The sequence below is a fragment of the Lygodium microphyllum genome, chromosome 24, assembly GCF_053477565.2.
Source record: "Lygodium microphyllum isolate KBCC chromosome 24, Lygodium_microphyllum_v1.1.10, whole genome shotgun sequence".
NCBI lineage: Eukaryota > Viridiplantae > Streptophyta > Polypodiopsida > Schizaeales > Lygodiaceae > Lygodium > Lygodium microphyllum.
The window spans coordinates 27,410,965-27,426,769 of NC_141158.1; the positions used below are offsets into that span (position 1 = coordinate 27,410,965).

Below are 15,805 nucleotides of genomic sequence, written 5' to 3' on the forward strand. Positions count from 1 at the left end.
GTATGAGGTCCTGAAACTTTCTATAAATAGGCATGTTGCCCTCCATTTAGTCCTAATCTTGTTTTTTCAGGTTTTAGGCCTTTTAGCTTCGTTGCCCACACCCTATTCAAGGACATCTCAGCAGAAGCTGCATGTTGCTGTCTACATCCATCACGCGCTTGTTTCTAGCCTTCATCATGCAGTTTCCATTGCCCACTATTGTTGTGGAGTCCTGACGATTGTTGTAGACCACTCTCATGCTGCCATGAGTGTGCCAAGTGGCATCCAATTATTGTGTTTTCCACTGCTGGCTGCTACACTGCTTCAAATGACTGCAGATTTGCTTGCGTTTTTTAGAACTGGCTTCCGCATAGGCTGCCACGTCATCACCTTCAGCTGCGTTTGCTGTTTTCTCTCTTTGCTTGTTCGACACTGATCCAACACCACACACACTACTGCGTTTGGTGTTGTCTGACATTTTGGAGACTGCTTTGCTGCATCTTGGGATCTATAGGAGTACGATACACTCTCCTACTCAGCACCTTTGCCTTGGTCATTGAGACACAAGAGTTCGGGGTACAATTTTCATTCCTGCATGGTTTGTTTGTTGCATGAGCATTGTATATTCAGCATTCAGTCATTGATTTAGATTTCCACTATGTTCATTGCCTCTTTGAGTTACTCTAATCCTATTTGTGTTCTTTTGAGTTTATGCTTTGTTGTATGCTTTTATTCATATTTTTGCATTAGGGTATTTCTTTAGAAGGCGTCATTGACGATGGTGCAATAGGGCAATAGTGGTGTGCTTGAAGCAGAGTGCAGTGTATAGGCGACACTGGCGTGGATGTTGGCTGGCGGCATTGGTGTCCAGCATAGGTGGCAGCAGTGTTTGGAGTTGGGATGGGCAGAGTTGCGGCGCTTTAGGTAGCACGGGTATTGTTGGTTGAACAAGCAGTAGGTTGATGGCTAGGTGGTAGCACCTATTGAGTAGCTAAATGGGAGGAGTTGGTGGTTTTGTGGACAATAGCTTAGTCTTTAGGAGGTCTTTTCTTCCTTGTATAGAGCATGAATATAAGTTGGTGGTAGTAGGACCTCAAGGGTGGTGGCTGAACAAAACCAGTGTGGGAGTTGCTTTGACACAAAATGTGAGAAAATGCACTAGCTATGGAGGAGAGAGAAACAAGAGGCAATGACAATGAGTGAGTTGAAGCAAGAGAGGAGTGTACTTTCTAAACTAAAAGATAGAGTGAAAGTACAACAGTAAGTTGGGTCATGAGTTGATCTAACCAGCCTTCCACCAACTAACTAGAGTTAGACCAACTTTCTCTCTCTAGTCCCTAGTATCACTACTTTAATGTCAAAGGACACTAGGTGCACACACACACTAAGACACTCATTAAAGTGTTTACATTGCATGAATTACATGGGCATTGTCCAGAATTGGCAAATTCTAATACCCATTACCTTTGGAGATGGGGATCTTTGTAATCCGTAAGTCCTGGAGTGGTAAGGCACATTTGCTCCCTCCTCTCGATAGAATGAACTACTCCTTTCTCGAGACTTCCCATTGTGTCAGTTGGACATAGGCCTAGGTGGGGGAGGTCTTGAGAGACCAAGTGTTAGAGTGTGTCTATCAATGGCTTGGAAAGTTAGGGTTGGAGTTACGTCTGAGTAGTGGCCGTGGTGCATGGACATTTATTGGCGGATGTAAGCAGAGATCCCGCACCTTAGTATCCTCTTGTGTGCCTTGTCTCAATGGATGCTGTCACTAGGTGGTGATGCTTTTTACAGTTGCTTTTCTTATTTACTTATATAAATATTTTATTTTTCTTTTCTTTTGTTGTTGTTGCTTCTTACCCCCAGAGTTCTCTTGTAATAAGCCGAGATCTTTGTATAGCCAGAAGAGGTAGCCATTGGGACAAATTGGACTAATGGTTTGTTTGAGCCTTAGGACCGGTTCCATATTGAATGGGCACTAAAGAATAGAATGCCAGTGGTTTGGGACTGTGTGCTTAGCCACTGGAGATGGTGCTAGATAATGAGCCTGGCCAAGACAGAAGATGCATATGTGACAATGCTCACGGAATAAAAGTCACAGTAATTGAGCCACATTACACTTTTTGATGTGGTCATAATGATAAAAGTTGCTCAGAACAACTTGAGAAATGCAGGGGTCACCATTCCTAAAATTTAGGGAGTTACTATTTTTGGACCTCAGAATTAGTTTGCGTCATTATCTTCGTTTTTGCACGAGGATTAATTCTCTGGTCTGTGCCAAGGTCAAATTTTGCACCAATCATGGAGAATTTTAGATGAGAAGGTTTAAACGGGAAAATTGTTATATGCATGCCATGTGGCACAAATTTCCAAAAGAGAGAGAGAGAGCATAAAAAAAAAACGTAATAGGCATAAGGGGCAGATGGGAGAATGAAGTTTTGAGGAGCTGAGGGCAGATTGTTGCAAGAAAATCAGCCATGGAGAGTACTTCTACGTCTCTGACTCAAGTACGGAGGTAGAGCTTGCTCCCTCTGATCAAATCTCTCTCTATTCTCAGAGGAAATGCTTCGCATGATGGGCTGATTCCATCAAAGGTACAATTTTGTGTTTTCTCTGAAATTGTGTACATAATAATTGAATTTTGGTCACAGAAAATGCTTTCCTAAAAGGGATGTTGTTCTGGTCATGCTATGCTGTCCTTATGCAGTTGAGATTTACTCAGAAAAGATAAAAACCAACTGCTCACAGGTTATGTATTTTGGAACATTTCATTTTTGTAACTTTCCATCTTTTAATTGATAAAGAAATACCGAGAGGGGTGCCGGTCTTCGGGGCCAATCTGGTGTTGAGCGAGTGAGTGAGGTTTGTGTTTGTGTGTGTATGAAAAGACCAGGTGTTAATTGAAGGAACTACCACTTTATGTGAGTCATAGATTGGTTTCATGGTTCCATTCCCGAGATTTGAATTCTTTTCTGTAAGGATTTAAGCTTGGACAGTTTTGGGTGAAAAGGCCATACGCATAGGTTTTATAGAGATTACAGGACTAGAGAGATGGCAGACATGGATAAAGGCAAAGGAAAACTCCCTCATGAAGAAGAGAGTTCTTCTTCTGCTCGTAGACACCGAAGAGAGAGTATTGGTGCACAGGTGTCAGCATCTTCTAGAACCGACATTGAACCACAGGTTGAGGAGCAAGAACAAGAGGGCTTTTTTATGGCACAACTCCTTAGTATGGTTGGCTCTTTCGAATAGCTTGTAAAGAATCCTCGGATGCAAATTTTTTTGAAGTCACATAATGCGGATTCTCAGGTTGAGTCATCTTGCCCGTGAGTTTTTACATGACAGTGCCCGTGTCAAAACAAATTGAAAAGTATTATTGCGGCTTGCCCGAAGCCATTAGGGATTATTGTACCAAGACTAGGGTTACAAATATGGTACAATTAATTGAAAATGCTAGTGTGGCAAATGCATTGTTGAAAGGAAAAGCTAACAGCTTTAAAGGCATTGAAAAGAAGGATTCTCAGTTTAAGTAGGATCCTGGCAAGAAGAAGAAGCAATTTCCAGAAAAGACCAGCTTTACAAAGAAGTCTTTTTGGAAGAAAAGATTTTAGCAACAACCTCAGACTTCTTTTAAACAGGATAAAGGACAGAAGAGGCCACTTTTTGGCAAATCATTTGAAGAAAGAAAGGCTTTAATGATGGCTGGTAAATGCTTTATATGTGAACAGAAAGGCCATATTGCTTCTAAGTGTCCACAGCAATCTTCTAAAGATGCGGAGGATAAAGATGTGCCAAGTAAAAAGAAGCCCAACATTGGCTTAGTGCCTGATATGGTGGGAAATCAATCAGTTGATGATGCTACAGAATTGTACAAAGCTTAGGGAAAGATCAGAGATTCCACAATGCTTATTCTGATTTGACATGCCGAGGACATACTGAACGTGTCACCCCCATTCTTGGTAAACTTTGTATGCATATTCAGAGCTATGTGGACACATAGAGGAGTTCCATATTATGCCTTTAGAGGGATGTGATGTTCTATTGGGTATCCCATGGTGCCACAGGAAGCATGCTATCTTGGATACTTACAATAGAACGATTACTCTTGTACATAGGGGCAAGACTCATGTGTTAGATGTGAAGCTTAAAGGAGAGTCTGTTCCAGTTGTTTATGCTTCTGTAATTACTTCTGTAGTGAGAAATCATATTTCTACGTACTTGGTTTTTGCAAAGCAAGTTAATGAAGTTGACAGTAATTTGTCTGTACTAGATGAAAGTAGAAGGGCTTTCTTGGATAAATTCAGTGATTGTTTCTCAGATTCATTACCAGGAGAGTTACCCCCTGAGAGGCGTGAAGATCATACCATAGATCTTATTCCAGGGACTAGTCCGCCCAATAGGCCACCGTATAGGGTCAGTGCAGCGCAACAGAAAGAGATTATGACACAAGTTAATGAGCTTTTAGAGAAGGGACTAATTCAGCCTAGTAGTTCTCCGTTTTGTTCACCTGTGTTGTTAGTTCAGAAAAAGGATGGCCCTTCGCGAATGTGTATTGACTCTACAGAGCCTTGAATAAAAACACGATCAAGAATAGGTTTCCGATTCCGAGGATAGATGACATTCTTGATCGATTACAGGGACTAGGAATGTTTAGCATGATAGATTTGAAAAGTGGGTACCATAAAATTAGAATCAAGTCAAAGGATATCCATAAAACTGCTTTTAGAACGCCATTTGGTCTCTATGAATTTTTAGTCATGCCGTTTGGATTGACCAATGCTCCTGCTACGTTTAACAGGATGATGGATAGAATTTTCCGCTCTTATCGAAGTTTCGTTGGCACATTCTTTGATGATATGATTATCTTTTCAAAGAATGAAGAAGAGCATAGAAAACACCTAGTTGCAGTCTTTAATGAGCTTAAGCGTAACGGATTGCTTATTGGTAAGAAGAGTGAATTCTTTTTGGAAGAGATTCACTTCCATGGGCACATAGTTTCTAAAGATGGTGTGAAGATGGATCCTGCAAAGATAGAAGCAATTGTCTCTTGGCCAGACTTGAAAACCGTTCATGATGTCTGCAGTTTTCTTGGCCTATGCTCTTACTACAGAAGATTTGTAAGACAGTTTGTAGAGTTTGCTTCTCCTTTACATGCGCTTGAAAAGAAGGATGTCAAATGGCAATGGACTGATAAAGAGAAATCAACATTTAGATGTTTGAAGGGGAAAATGACTACAAATCCAGTACTTATTTTGCCAGATCTGTCTAAGCCATTCGTAGTGTAGTGTGATGCATGTGGAAATAGCATTGGTACTGTATTAATGCAGAATGGTCGAGTTGTGGCATACGAGAGTAGAGTACTTTTTGTCATTGAAAGGACTTACCAAATTTATGAGAAAGAATTATTGGTTGTGATCCATGCACTCTCTAGTTGGAAGCACTATTTGCTTGGTGCTGATTTTGTAGTGCAAATGGATCATCAAACACTTAGATACTTTCTCACATAGGCTAAATTGTCAGAGAAACACATGCATTGGGCAAATTTCCTATCTATGTTTCATTTTCAGATAGTGCATGTGGAAGGCAAGAAGAATGTAGTTGCAGATGCTTCATCTCACAAATACCATAGGTGTCAGCTGTTTCAATTCCTTATCACTATGAATTGGATGATATGAAAGAGTGGTATGCTGATGACGAAGATTTCTTTGAAATCTATGAACAATTGATCAATGGCCAACATCATGATCATTGTGTGTTCAAAGAAGGCTTTATCATGATGCATGGAAGATTATGCGTTACAAAACAGTTAAGGCCAACAGTTTATTGGAAAGTCATGCTCCACCGTATGCAGGACATCGTGGTATTGATGCTACAATCAAAGCAGTAGAGACTTTCTTCTATTGGCCAGCCTTGAGATCTAATGTTGTTGCATATGTCAGATTTTTCCTTGTATGCAAAAAGGTCGAATTTGATAGACAGAAGGCACCAGGGTTATTGCAACCACTGCCTATTCCAGAAAGGCCATGGGAAAGTATTGCCATGGATTTCATTTTCAATCTTCTAAGAACTTCTTCAGGGAATGATGGAATTTGGACTATCATTTGCAGATTCAGCAAACAGGCACATTTCATTCTTGTAAGGAAAAAGATTAAGTCAGAATACATGGTAAAGATATTTATGCAAAATATCTTGAAGTACCATGGAATGCCATGGTCAATTGTGACTGATAGAGACCCAGGAATGACTAGCTTGTTTTGGAAGGCATTGTTTGAAAACATGGACACTACGCTGAAATTTTCATCTTCTTTCCATCCATAAACTAATGGATAGTCTGAAGAAGCAAATTCAATAGTTTTAGATCTACTGAAGTGTTATGTTTCAGATTGTAAGACTTCTTGGGAACACTACTTGCCATTGGTTGAGTATGCATACAATAATACAGTGCACTCATCTACTGGTAAAGTACCTTTTGAGATTGTGGAAGGTGGAAAGAAATTGCCTCCCATTTTGTAGACAAAAGATAACATCTTTGAAGTAGATCGTTATGTAAAAGATTGGGAAGAAGCATATAAAAAGGTAAAGTATGCCCTAGAAAAGTCACGAGCTAAACAGAAAAGAGCTGTTGATAGTCATCATTGGGAGCTCTTGTTCAAAAAGGATGATTGGGTCTTATTGCGTTTTGAAAAGGCACGTTTGAGAAAACAGAAGGGCAAGGAACGTTTGTTTCCAAAGCTGAGTATGGGTTACTATGACCCTTTCAAGTCTCAGAGAAGATCAATGATGTAGCATACAGTCTGAAATTGCCAGAGAATTGGAAAATTCATAATGCGTTCCATGTGAGCCTATTGAGGTCTTTTATTGGTGAAGTGCCAGAAGATATGGTTTAAGAGGAACAACCTGAAGTAGAGGAATTAGATGAGATTCTAGTTCCTGAGCAGATCTTGGCACATAAGGATAGGAAAGTGAAAGGTAGAGTTATAAGAAGGTTTTTGGTGAAGTTCAAGAACTATTCACCAATGGATGCCAAATGGATGGAAGAGGCTGAATTGATAGATTCACCTCAGTTGTTGCAACTTTACCGAGAAGCTTTCTTACCGGAATCTACAGTGACTTAGAATGCTTTTTGAAGCAATGTACATTCTCTATTGTACAATTGAATATTGCATCTCATTGAATAATGCACAATGTATGGTTTACATTTAGCATTAACATGTGTATCATTGAATGAAATCTCAGTGCTTTGAAGTTGTATTTGTTACACTTCAGTTGAATGAATATGCATGTTGTGACACTAATAGTTTGCGCATATGTGCTATCACCTTGTGTTGCTTCCAGAAACATGTATATTAGAAAGGCTCCTAGTAATCATAGTTGGATATAGGATGTAATCCTCCACCTATGTGAGACTTGAACTTGCAATGACACAAATGGTAGTGGAGAAACTCCTACCATCGCCCCGTGTCATCTGTTAGTAAGTGATATATGCGATGACACTAATAACATGGAGAATCTTATTATCGCCCTGTGTCATCCGTTAGTATGTGTGGCATGCAATCGAGGTCACTTGCTTCTTTCAAGAGGGGGGTATATCACCAGGTGGTGATACTTTTTACAGTTGCTTTTTTAATTCACTTATATAAATATTTTATTTTTCTTTTCTTTTGTTGTTGTTGCTTCTTATCCCCAGAGTTCTCTTGGAATAAGCCGAGATCTTTGTTTGGCCAGAAGAGGCAGCCATTGGGACAAATTGGACTACTGGTTTGTCTGAGCCTTAGAACCGGTTCCATATTGAATGGGCATTGAAGAATAAAATGCCAGTGGTTTGGGATTGTGTGCTTAGCCATTGGAGATGGTGCAAGACAATGAGCCTGGCTAAGACAGAAGATGCACATGTGAGAATGCTCACGGAATAAAAGTCATCGTAACTGAGCCACATTACACTTTTTGATGTGGTCACAATGATAAAAGTTGCTCAGAACAACTTGAGGAGTGCAGGGGTCACTATCCCTAAAATTTAGGGAGTTACTATTTTTGGATCCTAGAATCTGTTTGCGTCATTATCTTCGTTTTTGTACGAGGATTAATTCTCTGGTCTGTGCTGAGGTCAAATTTTGCACTCATCATGGAGAATTTTAGACCAGAAGGTTTAAACGGGAAAATTGTTACATGTATGCCATCTTCCCAAAAGAGAGAGAGAGAGCATTAAAAAGAAAAACGTAATAGGCATAAGGGGTAGATGGGAGAATGAAGTTTTGAGGAGTTGAGGGCAGATTGCTGTAAGAAAATTAGCCATGGAGAGTACTTCTACGTCTTTGACTCAAGTATGGAGATAGAGCTTGCTCCCTTTGATAAACTCTCTCTCTATTCTCAGAGGAAATGCTTGGCATGATGGGCTAATTTCATCGAAGGTACAATTGTGTTTTATCTGAAATTCTACACATGAATCATTGAGTTTTGGTCACAGAAAATGCTCTCCTAAAAGGGATGTTGTTCTGATCATGCTGTACTATCCTTATGCAGCTGGGATTTACTCAGAAAAGATGAAAATAAACTTTTCACAGGTTATGTATTTTGGAACATTTCATTTTTGTAACTTTCCTTCTTTTAATTGATAAAGAAATACTGAGAGGTGCGCCGGTATTCGGGGCCAATCTGGTGTTGAGCGAGGGAGTGAGGTTTCTGTTTGTGTGTGTGTGAAAAGACCAGGTGTTAATTGAAGGAACTACTGCTTTATGTGAGTCATAGACCGGTTTCAGATGCTACCTCTTGACTTGATCAAGTGGCCTTTCGCCCATGCCTATTACTACTTGACCTTTGAGGTGTGCTTGTCAACTTGGCTCTTAGAGGTGTTTGTAGTGGTTCTAGGAGTGATGATCAACCCCCTCATGTACCCTCGTATCACCGTGGAGGAGTGGAGCTCACCCTCTTAAGTTTTCCACCAAATGCTAGTGCACGTTATACAACTCCCCTTTCTCTTTATCTTCTGGGCGAAAATAGAGAAGAATCATAACAACCCTCTATGTCTGTCAAACAATGCCTTGCAATAGCATATATGACCATCTTGTTAATAATGCCTTTGAATATATGTGACCATGGATTCCCCAATCGCCAAAGTGTCCTCTCATCTGAGATTGGACTAGGAGCAATCCTGCTCTATGTCATAAAACAACCCATCATGAACCTAGATGTCAATCCAAGCTCCAAGATTTCAAAACTGCTAGACTTCAGTTTTGATTCACGAGGGAAGTCTCTCTTTGGATCTTGTGCACCTGTGTACCTATATTGATGAGGCTCACTTGTCCCACTTGTCCCACTTGCCCCACCTCACCACCCTCTCACACTCCCTCTTTGGCATTGGAGAGTCACAAGGGATGACTACATCACCTGCCCTAGAAAGCAGTAGGAGGGCTGGCAAGCCTTTCCCTTGGTCTAAAGAAGATGACCTCTTTTGTGCCTTGGTTGGAGGATTTAAGTGGAAGTTAGCAAAGGATGAGGACAACTCATAGAAGAATATGTATCTTACTGCTTCTTCCTCTCGGTTTTTTTTCTTGAAGTTGTTAGCTCCTTACAGTCCTTGCAAAAATGTCCCTTCTTACCATAGTGATAGAATTGGGCCTTTGACTTCTTCTTCCTGTCATCCCTCTCTAAAGCTGCAAAGGCCTTATCATGAACACCATACTAAGATGGGAGCCTCCCTTGTAATTGAAAGATGCCTCATGCTCAAGCAACATCGAGGACATTTGTGTAAAGCTCACTAGTGTCGATGATGTCTAGGCGTGCAAAGCATTGGCTACTCTATCAAACTCTGGAGGGAGCTCATATAGCACAATCCCCACAAGATGAGTCTCTAGAAGTGTGGACTACATGTGCCAAAGATAATCCTGTATTTGTGTAACACGAAGTAAGAAAGACTGGGTAGTATCCTTTTGCTTGAACTTCATCCATTGGAGTTGTCCATAGAGGGTGATAGCATGCATGGTCGAGGGAGCCTTGTACGGCATACAAAGCTTTTCCCATACCGTTGAAGCTCTCATGTAGGAGGTGACTATCGATAGTCTCTTTAGAGATATTTTAGAGAAGAGTAGAATACGGAGGGGTATCATCAGAATCCCATGTAAGCACAACTTCCTCATGGTTGATAGGGTCCCAATCATTTGGAAGAAGAATGGGAGCCTAAGGCCGCTCAATAGCTCCAGAAACTATGTATCATAATTGCTTCTGCATAAACCATGCCTATGTGACAACACTCCATGTGAGATAGTTAGGGCCATGAGGTTTATCATCTATAGAGCAATATGGAGGTGCCATTGGGAGAGGATAGGATGAGAAGATAAAGAAAAGAGGAGAAATAAAGAGAGATTACAGACAAAGACAACACAGACTGCGCTGATCATGAGTTCACATGTAGTGGATAGACAGCTGATCACTAAAATGACTACAGAAACAAGGAAACTCAGGGTGAGGACAGCAAACAAACACGGTCAAAGGGATGAAGGCATTAAATGCTGAAAATGCAGCAAGTGGAAGTCAAAACATGAACTGATCAAAGATTAAATGCAGGGAATCAGAAATAAAATAATGCAGGAAATGAAAACACAGGCAGCTGATGACAAAACACAGGCACCAGGGTCTGGGAAACATGCCATTTTGCAGCAGATAACCAGGTTGAAAATTTGTCGCAGCAGAGAAATGATCAGCATCAGCAGTTGGCAGACCTGCAACAACAGAAAACAACACTCCATGTCGTAACACGAGGCTCTAATACCATGTCAGAATGGGTATAGCGATGGAAGTGTAGAGGACTGCTGTAATAGACTGCAAAACACAAGAGAAAAGAGAAACAGAGGAACACAAGAGCAGTGCAAATAGAGAATTTGGAGATATACTTGGGAAATGGAATCCATAAACCAAACATGAGATATGTATGACAGTGTGTCATTGGATGTGTGGGCATTGACATTGGCTCCCTCTCTCCAACCAAACCTGCATTGGAGGTTTGCAACTGAATGATAATGACTGGGGAGGAGGGAACCTGACTAAATAGATAATAAATAATGCCTAAAATGCATTAGATCAGTCAGCAATAAAACAATCATAAAATTCTGTTCGGCCATAAAATAATGCTAAAAATCACAAAAATAAGCACGAGTAAAATGCCCAGAATAATCTATTGTGCCTAGCCCACAAATACACATGCACAGACTCCTAGTGGCGGAGATCTCCTTATTGTCAGTTTCTTGTAAGGCACTGGCTATGATGATTGCTAGTCGACTCTGCCCATTCTCCCTGACATCATTCATCACATATAGATAGGCTTTGCCTAGGATAGGAGCATCCGGGACAATATATTCACCTTCTTGAAGTCCATAGAGTAGGCTTAGCATAGTGATCAATGATGGGTGGTAGTGCCCCTAGACTTCGAGAAGGCCTATTTCAGGGTTGATTGGGACTTCTTGGAGGGCACCATGGCACAACTAGACTTCCCTCACCAATGGTTTAGTAGGGTGTTTGCACTATATAGGTCAGCACCAACACGGTGATCATTGGGGGGTGTAGTTTCGATTGGAGCGGTTTGTTCACTAGCTCACTACTCCCCTCTTCTTCACTCATTAGCCTAGTACATTGCTTCTTGTTAGTGCTTCTCTTTGTCATGCGTGGTTCTGCTACGGCACTTCGTGTGGAATTTCCTATGGGCTAGGTTGGATGGATCCAAGGATTCTTGTACCAAGATAGCTCGGGAGACCATTATTTGTCATTTTTTTGAGGTGGGCTTGGAGATCATTAATCTAAGGTATTAAAGTTAGGCCTTGTTGGGCAAAGTAGTGGTTCAACGGTTCACCCCAGGTGAACAGACGTGGAACGTTCTCCTCCATGAGGGCTGTCAAGGGTGTAGACCCTAGCTAGGTAGTGAGTGGAGACTGTCCTTGAGGTGGATCTTCACCTTAGCATAGACCATGCTACTTGGATCCTCCTTCCTTTGCAATTTGCTATGGTTGTAGTAGTGTTTGCATAAGGCCCTTGAGCAACAACCCCTAGAATGTGAGGAGGAGATTGATCGAGAGAGCCAATTGTCTGGAACCCATAGATTTGAGGTCATGACGAATTACAGCTAGGAGAGTGCTCTCATATTTAGTGGGCTGGTTGGGAGGCTGGCCTTGCCTGCTTTGTTAGGGTTTGAAGGGATGTCTACAGGATGGCTAATCGAGAGGTTCTACAGCATGTTGGAAGTTGCTTGAGAGGGGTAAAGGGCAAGAGGTGGAAGATTGATGCAATGATCTTGCAAGAGTGGCTACATCGTCCTCTACAATAGGTGTGATTACAAATCTCAACACCCCTCCTCAATCACAACCAGAAGTACAAAGCGTGTAGAGGCTTTAGTGAAAGCAACACCTACAAAGTGTGGGCACACCATAGACATGGCAAAACACCAGAAGCTATCGCAGGAAAGGCTAAGTGTGGGTACCACAAACATGCAAGACATCCAGAGGCTATAACAGGGGCCTCACAAAGTGTACAGAGGCTGTAGTACGAGGCTACATGAGAAGTTTACAAGCTTATGATAAAGGCATTTGGGCTTTAGACATTACAAGGCTAAAACAATCTATCAGAGTAGAAGGACTGATGAGGCTTGTCCTTCTCCTGGTGGTCTTCTTCTTCTTCTTCTTATTTTTCCTTTGCTCCATGGTCACATCTGGAAGGCATGTTGCAAGATGACCTTTGGTGGCGATAGTCTCTTAGTATACATGACCTTGGCAAAGCTATGAACATCCATCATCCACTCACTCTGCGACTGTTGGGACCAATCGCAGGGTGAGTCCTGGGCCCGTCAGGGGCTTTGACAGCAGTTCTTACTCACTTGGGGTGGCCATGGCCTGTTTTTCACTATGTGGCTGGGCACCCCTACATGGTGGTAAATTCTTCCTCCATGGCTTCCCCCATTGAGAGGCTTGTATACATGATTGTCTTTTGATTTTGCGACAGCTCCAGCTAGACTGTTGGGCACATGAACTTACATTGTAAAATTCTTTTGAGTAATATAACTAGCCAAATTTTTTAATGCAAAAAAAAGGATCGTGTGTCTGTTTTTTTCTCTCATTGCCTGTCTTTTCTGATTTGCCTTGCTGGTTTTTGCTCTCCATGGCTTGTGAACCATGTCATTGCTGTTACTGAGCGCTCCATCTATCTTCACTTGAGCATGTGAAGTTTCTGATTCATTTTCTGACTGCTGGAATTTTGCTTTAGGATCGTACCTTTAAGGTTTCATGTGTATACCTGTGTTTGCTTTTATTGCCTTGTTTTCACATGCCTGTTGGGTTTCAGGTTCGCTTGTTTGCAGCTGAAGATGCACCCTCTCTCTCAAGCACAGTACTTCAGGACCAGCTGCAAGCAAAGAAGACCAAGTTCATGCATGCAGTTATTCCTGTCTCTGTAGATGATCTGCCTCCCGGATTTGAGGGTGTTGCTGCAAAGCGTGCAAGGCTAGATGCAGAAGCTATTGCAATGGTCACAGAGGTCACCTGGCGGCCTCCTGAGAGGGTACTTTCAGAACACCTTTCTATGTGCAAATTGTGACACAGGACTGGCGTCATAGTTTTGATAGCTGTAAAATGGTGGTTATTATTTTGAAGTTTCTTTGCATGGTGGTTGTTTCTTTGAAGCTTTTTTGCATGTTAGAAAATTACCAATGTAGAGCAGATCATCCTTACCTTCGACACCTTGACATCTTCCAGTTCTTCAATGATCCATCATGGATGGTAGCCTCTGGAGATGGAAGTGCTGAAGTATCTGTGCAGCATGAACGAGAAGTTCGGGTCTTAGAAGCAGTCTATCCTCGCCCTTCAGTAATTCCTCCCAGGTAACTTTTCACTTCAAACAGAGAAGAAAGTCTACTAAAGATGCCAAGTTTTGAACTCTTGCCTATTGGGAAGGGTGCATTATCTTGAATGATGGCTATCCACCAGGCCCCAGGCAAATAGACCATTGTGAAGTGTTTACCTTTGCATTGTACGGTGGGTCTCAAAGAGGCTCTGCAAGCGAGATTAACATATATACTTTTCTTTTTGGTAGTCCCATCGAGCCACAAGATACCTTATCAGGTTCTCAAGATTTGGAGATTCCTCAAGTTCCTCTCATACCTTTAGAAGATGAAGAAGATGGTGGATCAGAGGATGATCTTCCTACCGGTACCAGATACGAACTGCCTCTAGAAGAGATGCATATGTTTGATAACCTTTCAATCTACTTGTCTTTGTATGCTAGCATTAATCTTCTTAGTCAAGCATAAACTAATAACTAAAAATGGCTCATATACAGGAGCTGTGGATAAGTCAGGAGCTGAAGTTTCTTTGAATGATGGTTGTAGCCTTTCCTTGAAGAATGTCCAGAACTTTGGAATTAGAGTACAGCCTGGAGGCTCCTCTGGAGCACCTGTAGTTATGGGTCCAAGCAATTCCAGTGCTGCTGGTGATTTTTTGAAACGTGCAGATCCAGATGTTGCAGCTGCAGCTGCTGCGGCATATGCTGTGATCAAAGCCAAAGAAAATGGTGCATTGATAGACCATGACCTGCTAATAAAAATTTTAAGCAATCCTCTTCTGATTGAGACCCTGGTAGCTTCCAACCCAGCCTTAAAAAATCAAATTGGAAATTTCTCAAACAGCACAGAGGTTTCTAATGGGGTTGGACCGAAAGCATCAATTAGACCGTCTATTGGAGGAGGCATTATGGGGTCGCAAGCTCCTCAACCGAGACAAGGCCTTGAGTTTCCTGCAGAAGCAAAACTCAATCTTGGGCCACATGGAATGTTGCAAGGAGGTCCTATACCACAGAGTTGGGATGCCAGTAGTAGTGGAGGCTGGCCAGCATCCCAGGGTAGAATGTTCAACATAATGGGGAATCAAGAGCAGATGCTAAATGGAGCCAGAGGTATACCTGGACCATTCAAAGCAATATACGGGCAACCTGTACGTCCTCATCCAGATCTTGCCAAAGAACTGATACAGCAGCATGGTGCATCTGGAATTGTCATTGACCCACAGTTAAAGCATATTGTACCACTGAGTTATGGTGAACTGGGACCAGGTCAAGATATGGAGAGGCATCAGGCAAGTGGGATAACATCTAGGGGTCCACCATGGATTGGAAGCAATCAAAGTGCTCAATCTGCATACTCGAGGAACCAGCCAGCTCCACATAATAGGCCAGCTCCGAAGATAAACAAGTTGTGCCTCTATTACAATTCACCAAGAGGCTGTCGCAAGGGACTCAATTGTGACTTTGTGCATGAGACGGATAGCAAATGAGAATCACTTTGTGCATGAGATGGATGGCAAATGACTATCACTGGCACCTGGAACGTGTCCCAAAGGTAAGACATTCATACAATCAACCAGTGGGTCTATTCCTTGTCTGTTACTATCGATGCCAACTTGGTTGAAGTGCTTGCTCTTATGGATCTGAAGTTACATTGCAAAGCAATATCAAAGCCTTCCTTCCATGGATTTTACTGTTTCAGTTACCTGAATTTGTCTCAAGCATGAACCCTGCAGTGGGTTTTGAACTGAAACCTTGTAAGTGAGGCTAAACATTCTGCTACCTGGGAACGCACTTTGCAATTTCATAGATCACCGAAGTCAACTTAAACAACATAAATGGTATAAACAACTCTGCTGATATTAATGCCGTGTGAGTAAACAGACTGACATGATTGCACAAAGAAAATTGTTGATCCCCTCATGATCATGCACACACACAAATGTACACATGTGCATACATCAACAAGGACAAATTTAGAATCTATAAGAAAAAGACTGCAGTGACATCGTTGCTA

The 15,805-nt window shown here is 41.7% G+C and overlaps 1 protein-coding gene across 1 annotated transcript in view; it reads left to right on the forward strand.

The window, feature by feature from the left end:
* Positions 1-15,597, forward strand: part of LOC148014936 (Zinc finger C-x8-C-x5-C-x3-H type family protein) — a 45,276-nt gene extending 29,679 nt beyond the window's left edge. The window contains exons 3-6 of the mRNA XM_087665771.1: positions 13,297-13,512; positions 13,707-13,831; positions 14,044-14,159; positions 14,290-15,597. Of these exons, the coding sequence (XP_087521897.1) occupies positions 13,297-13,512; positions 13,707-13,831; positions 14,044-14,159; positions 14,290-15,278 (1,446 nt within the window). The 3' untranslated portion in view covers positions 15,279-15,597. The remainder of the gene's footprint in view (positions 1-13,296; positions 13,513-13,706; positions 13,832-14,043; positions 14,160-14,289) is intronic.
* Positions 15,598-15,805: the final 208 nt, after the last annotated feature.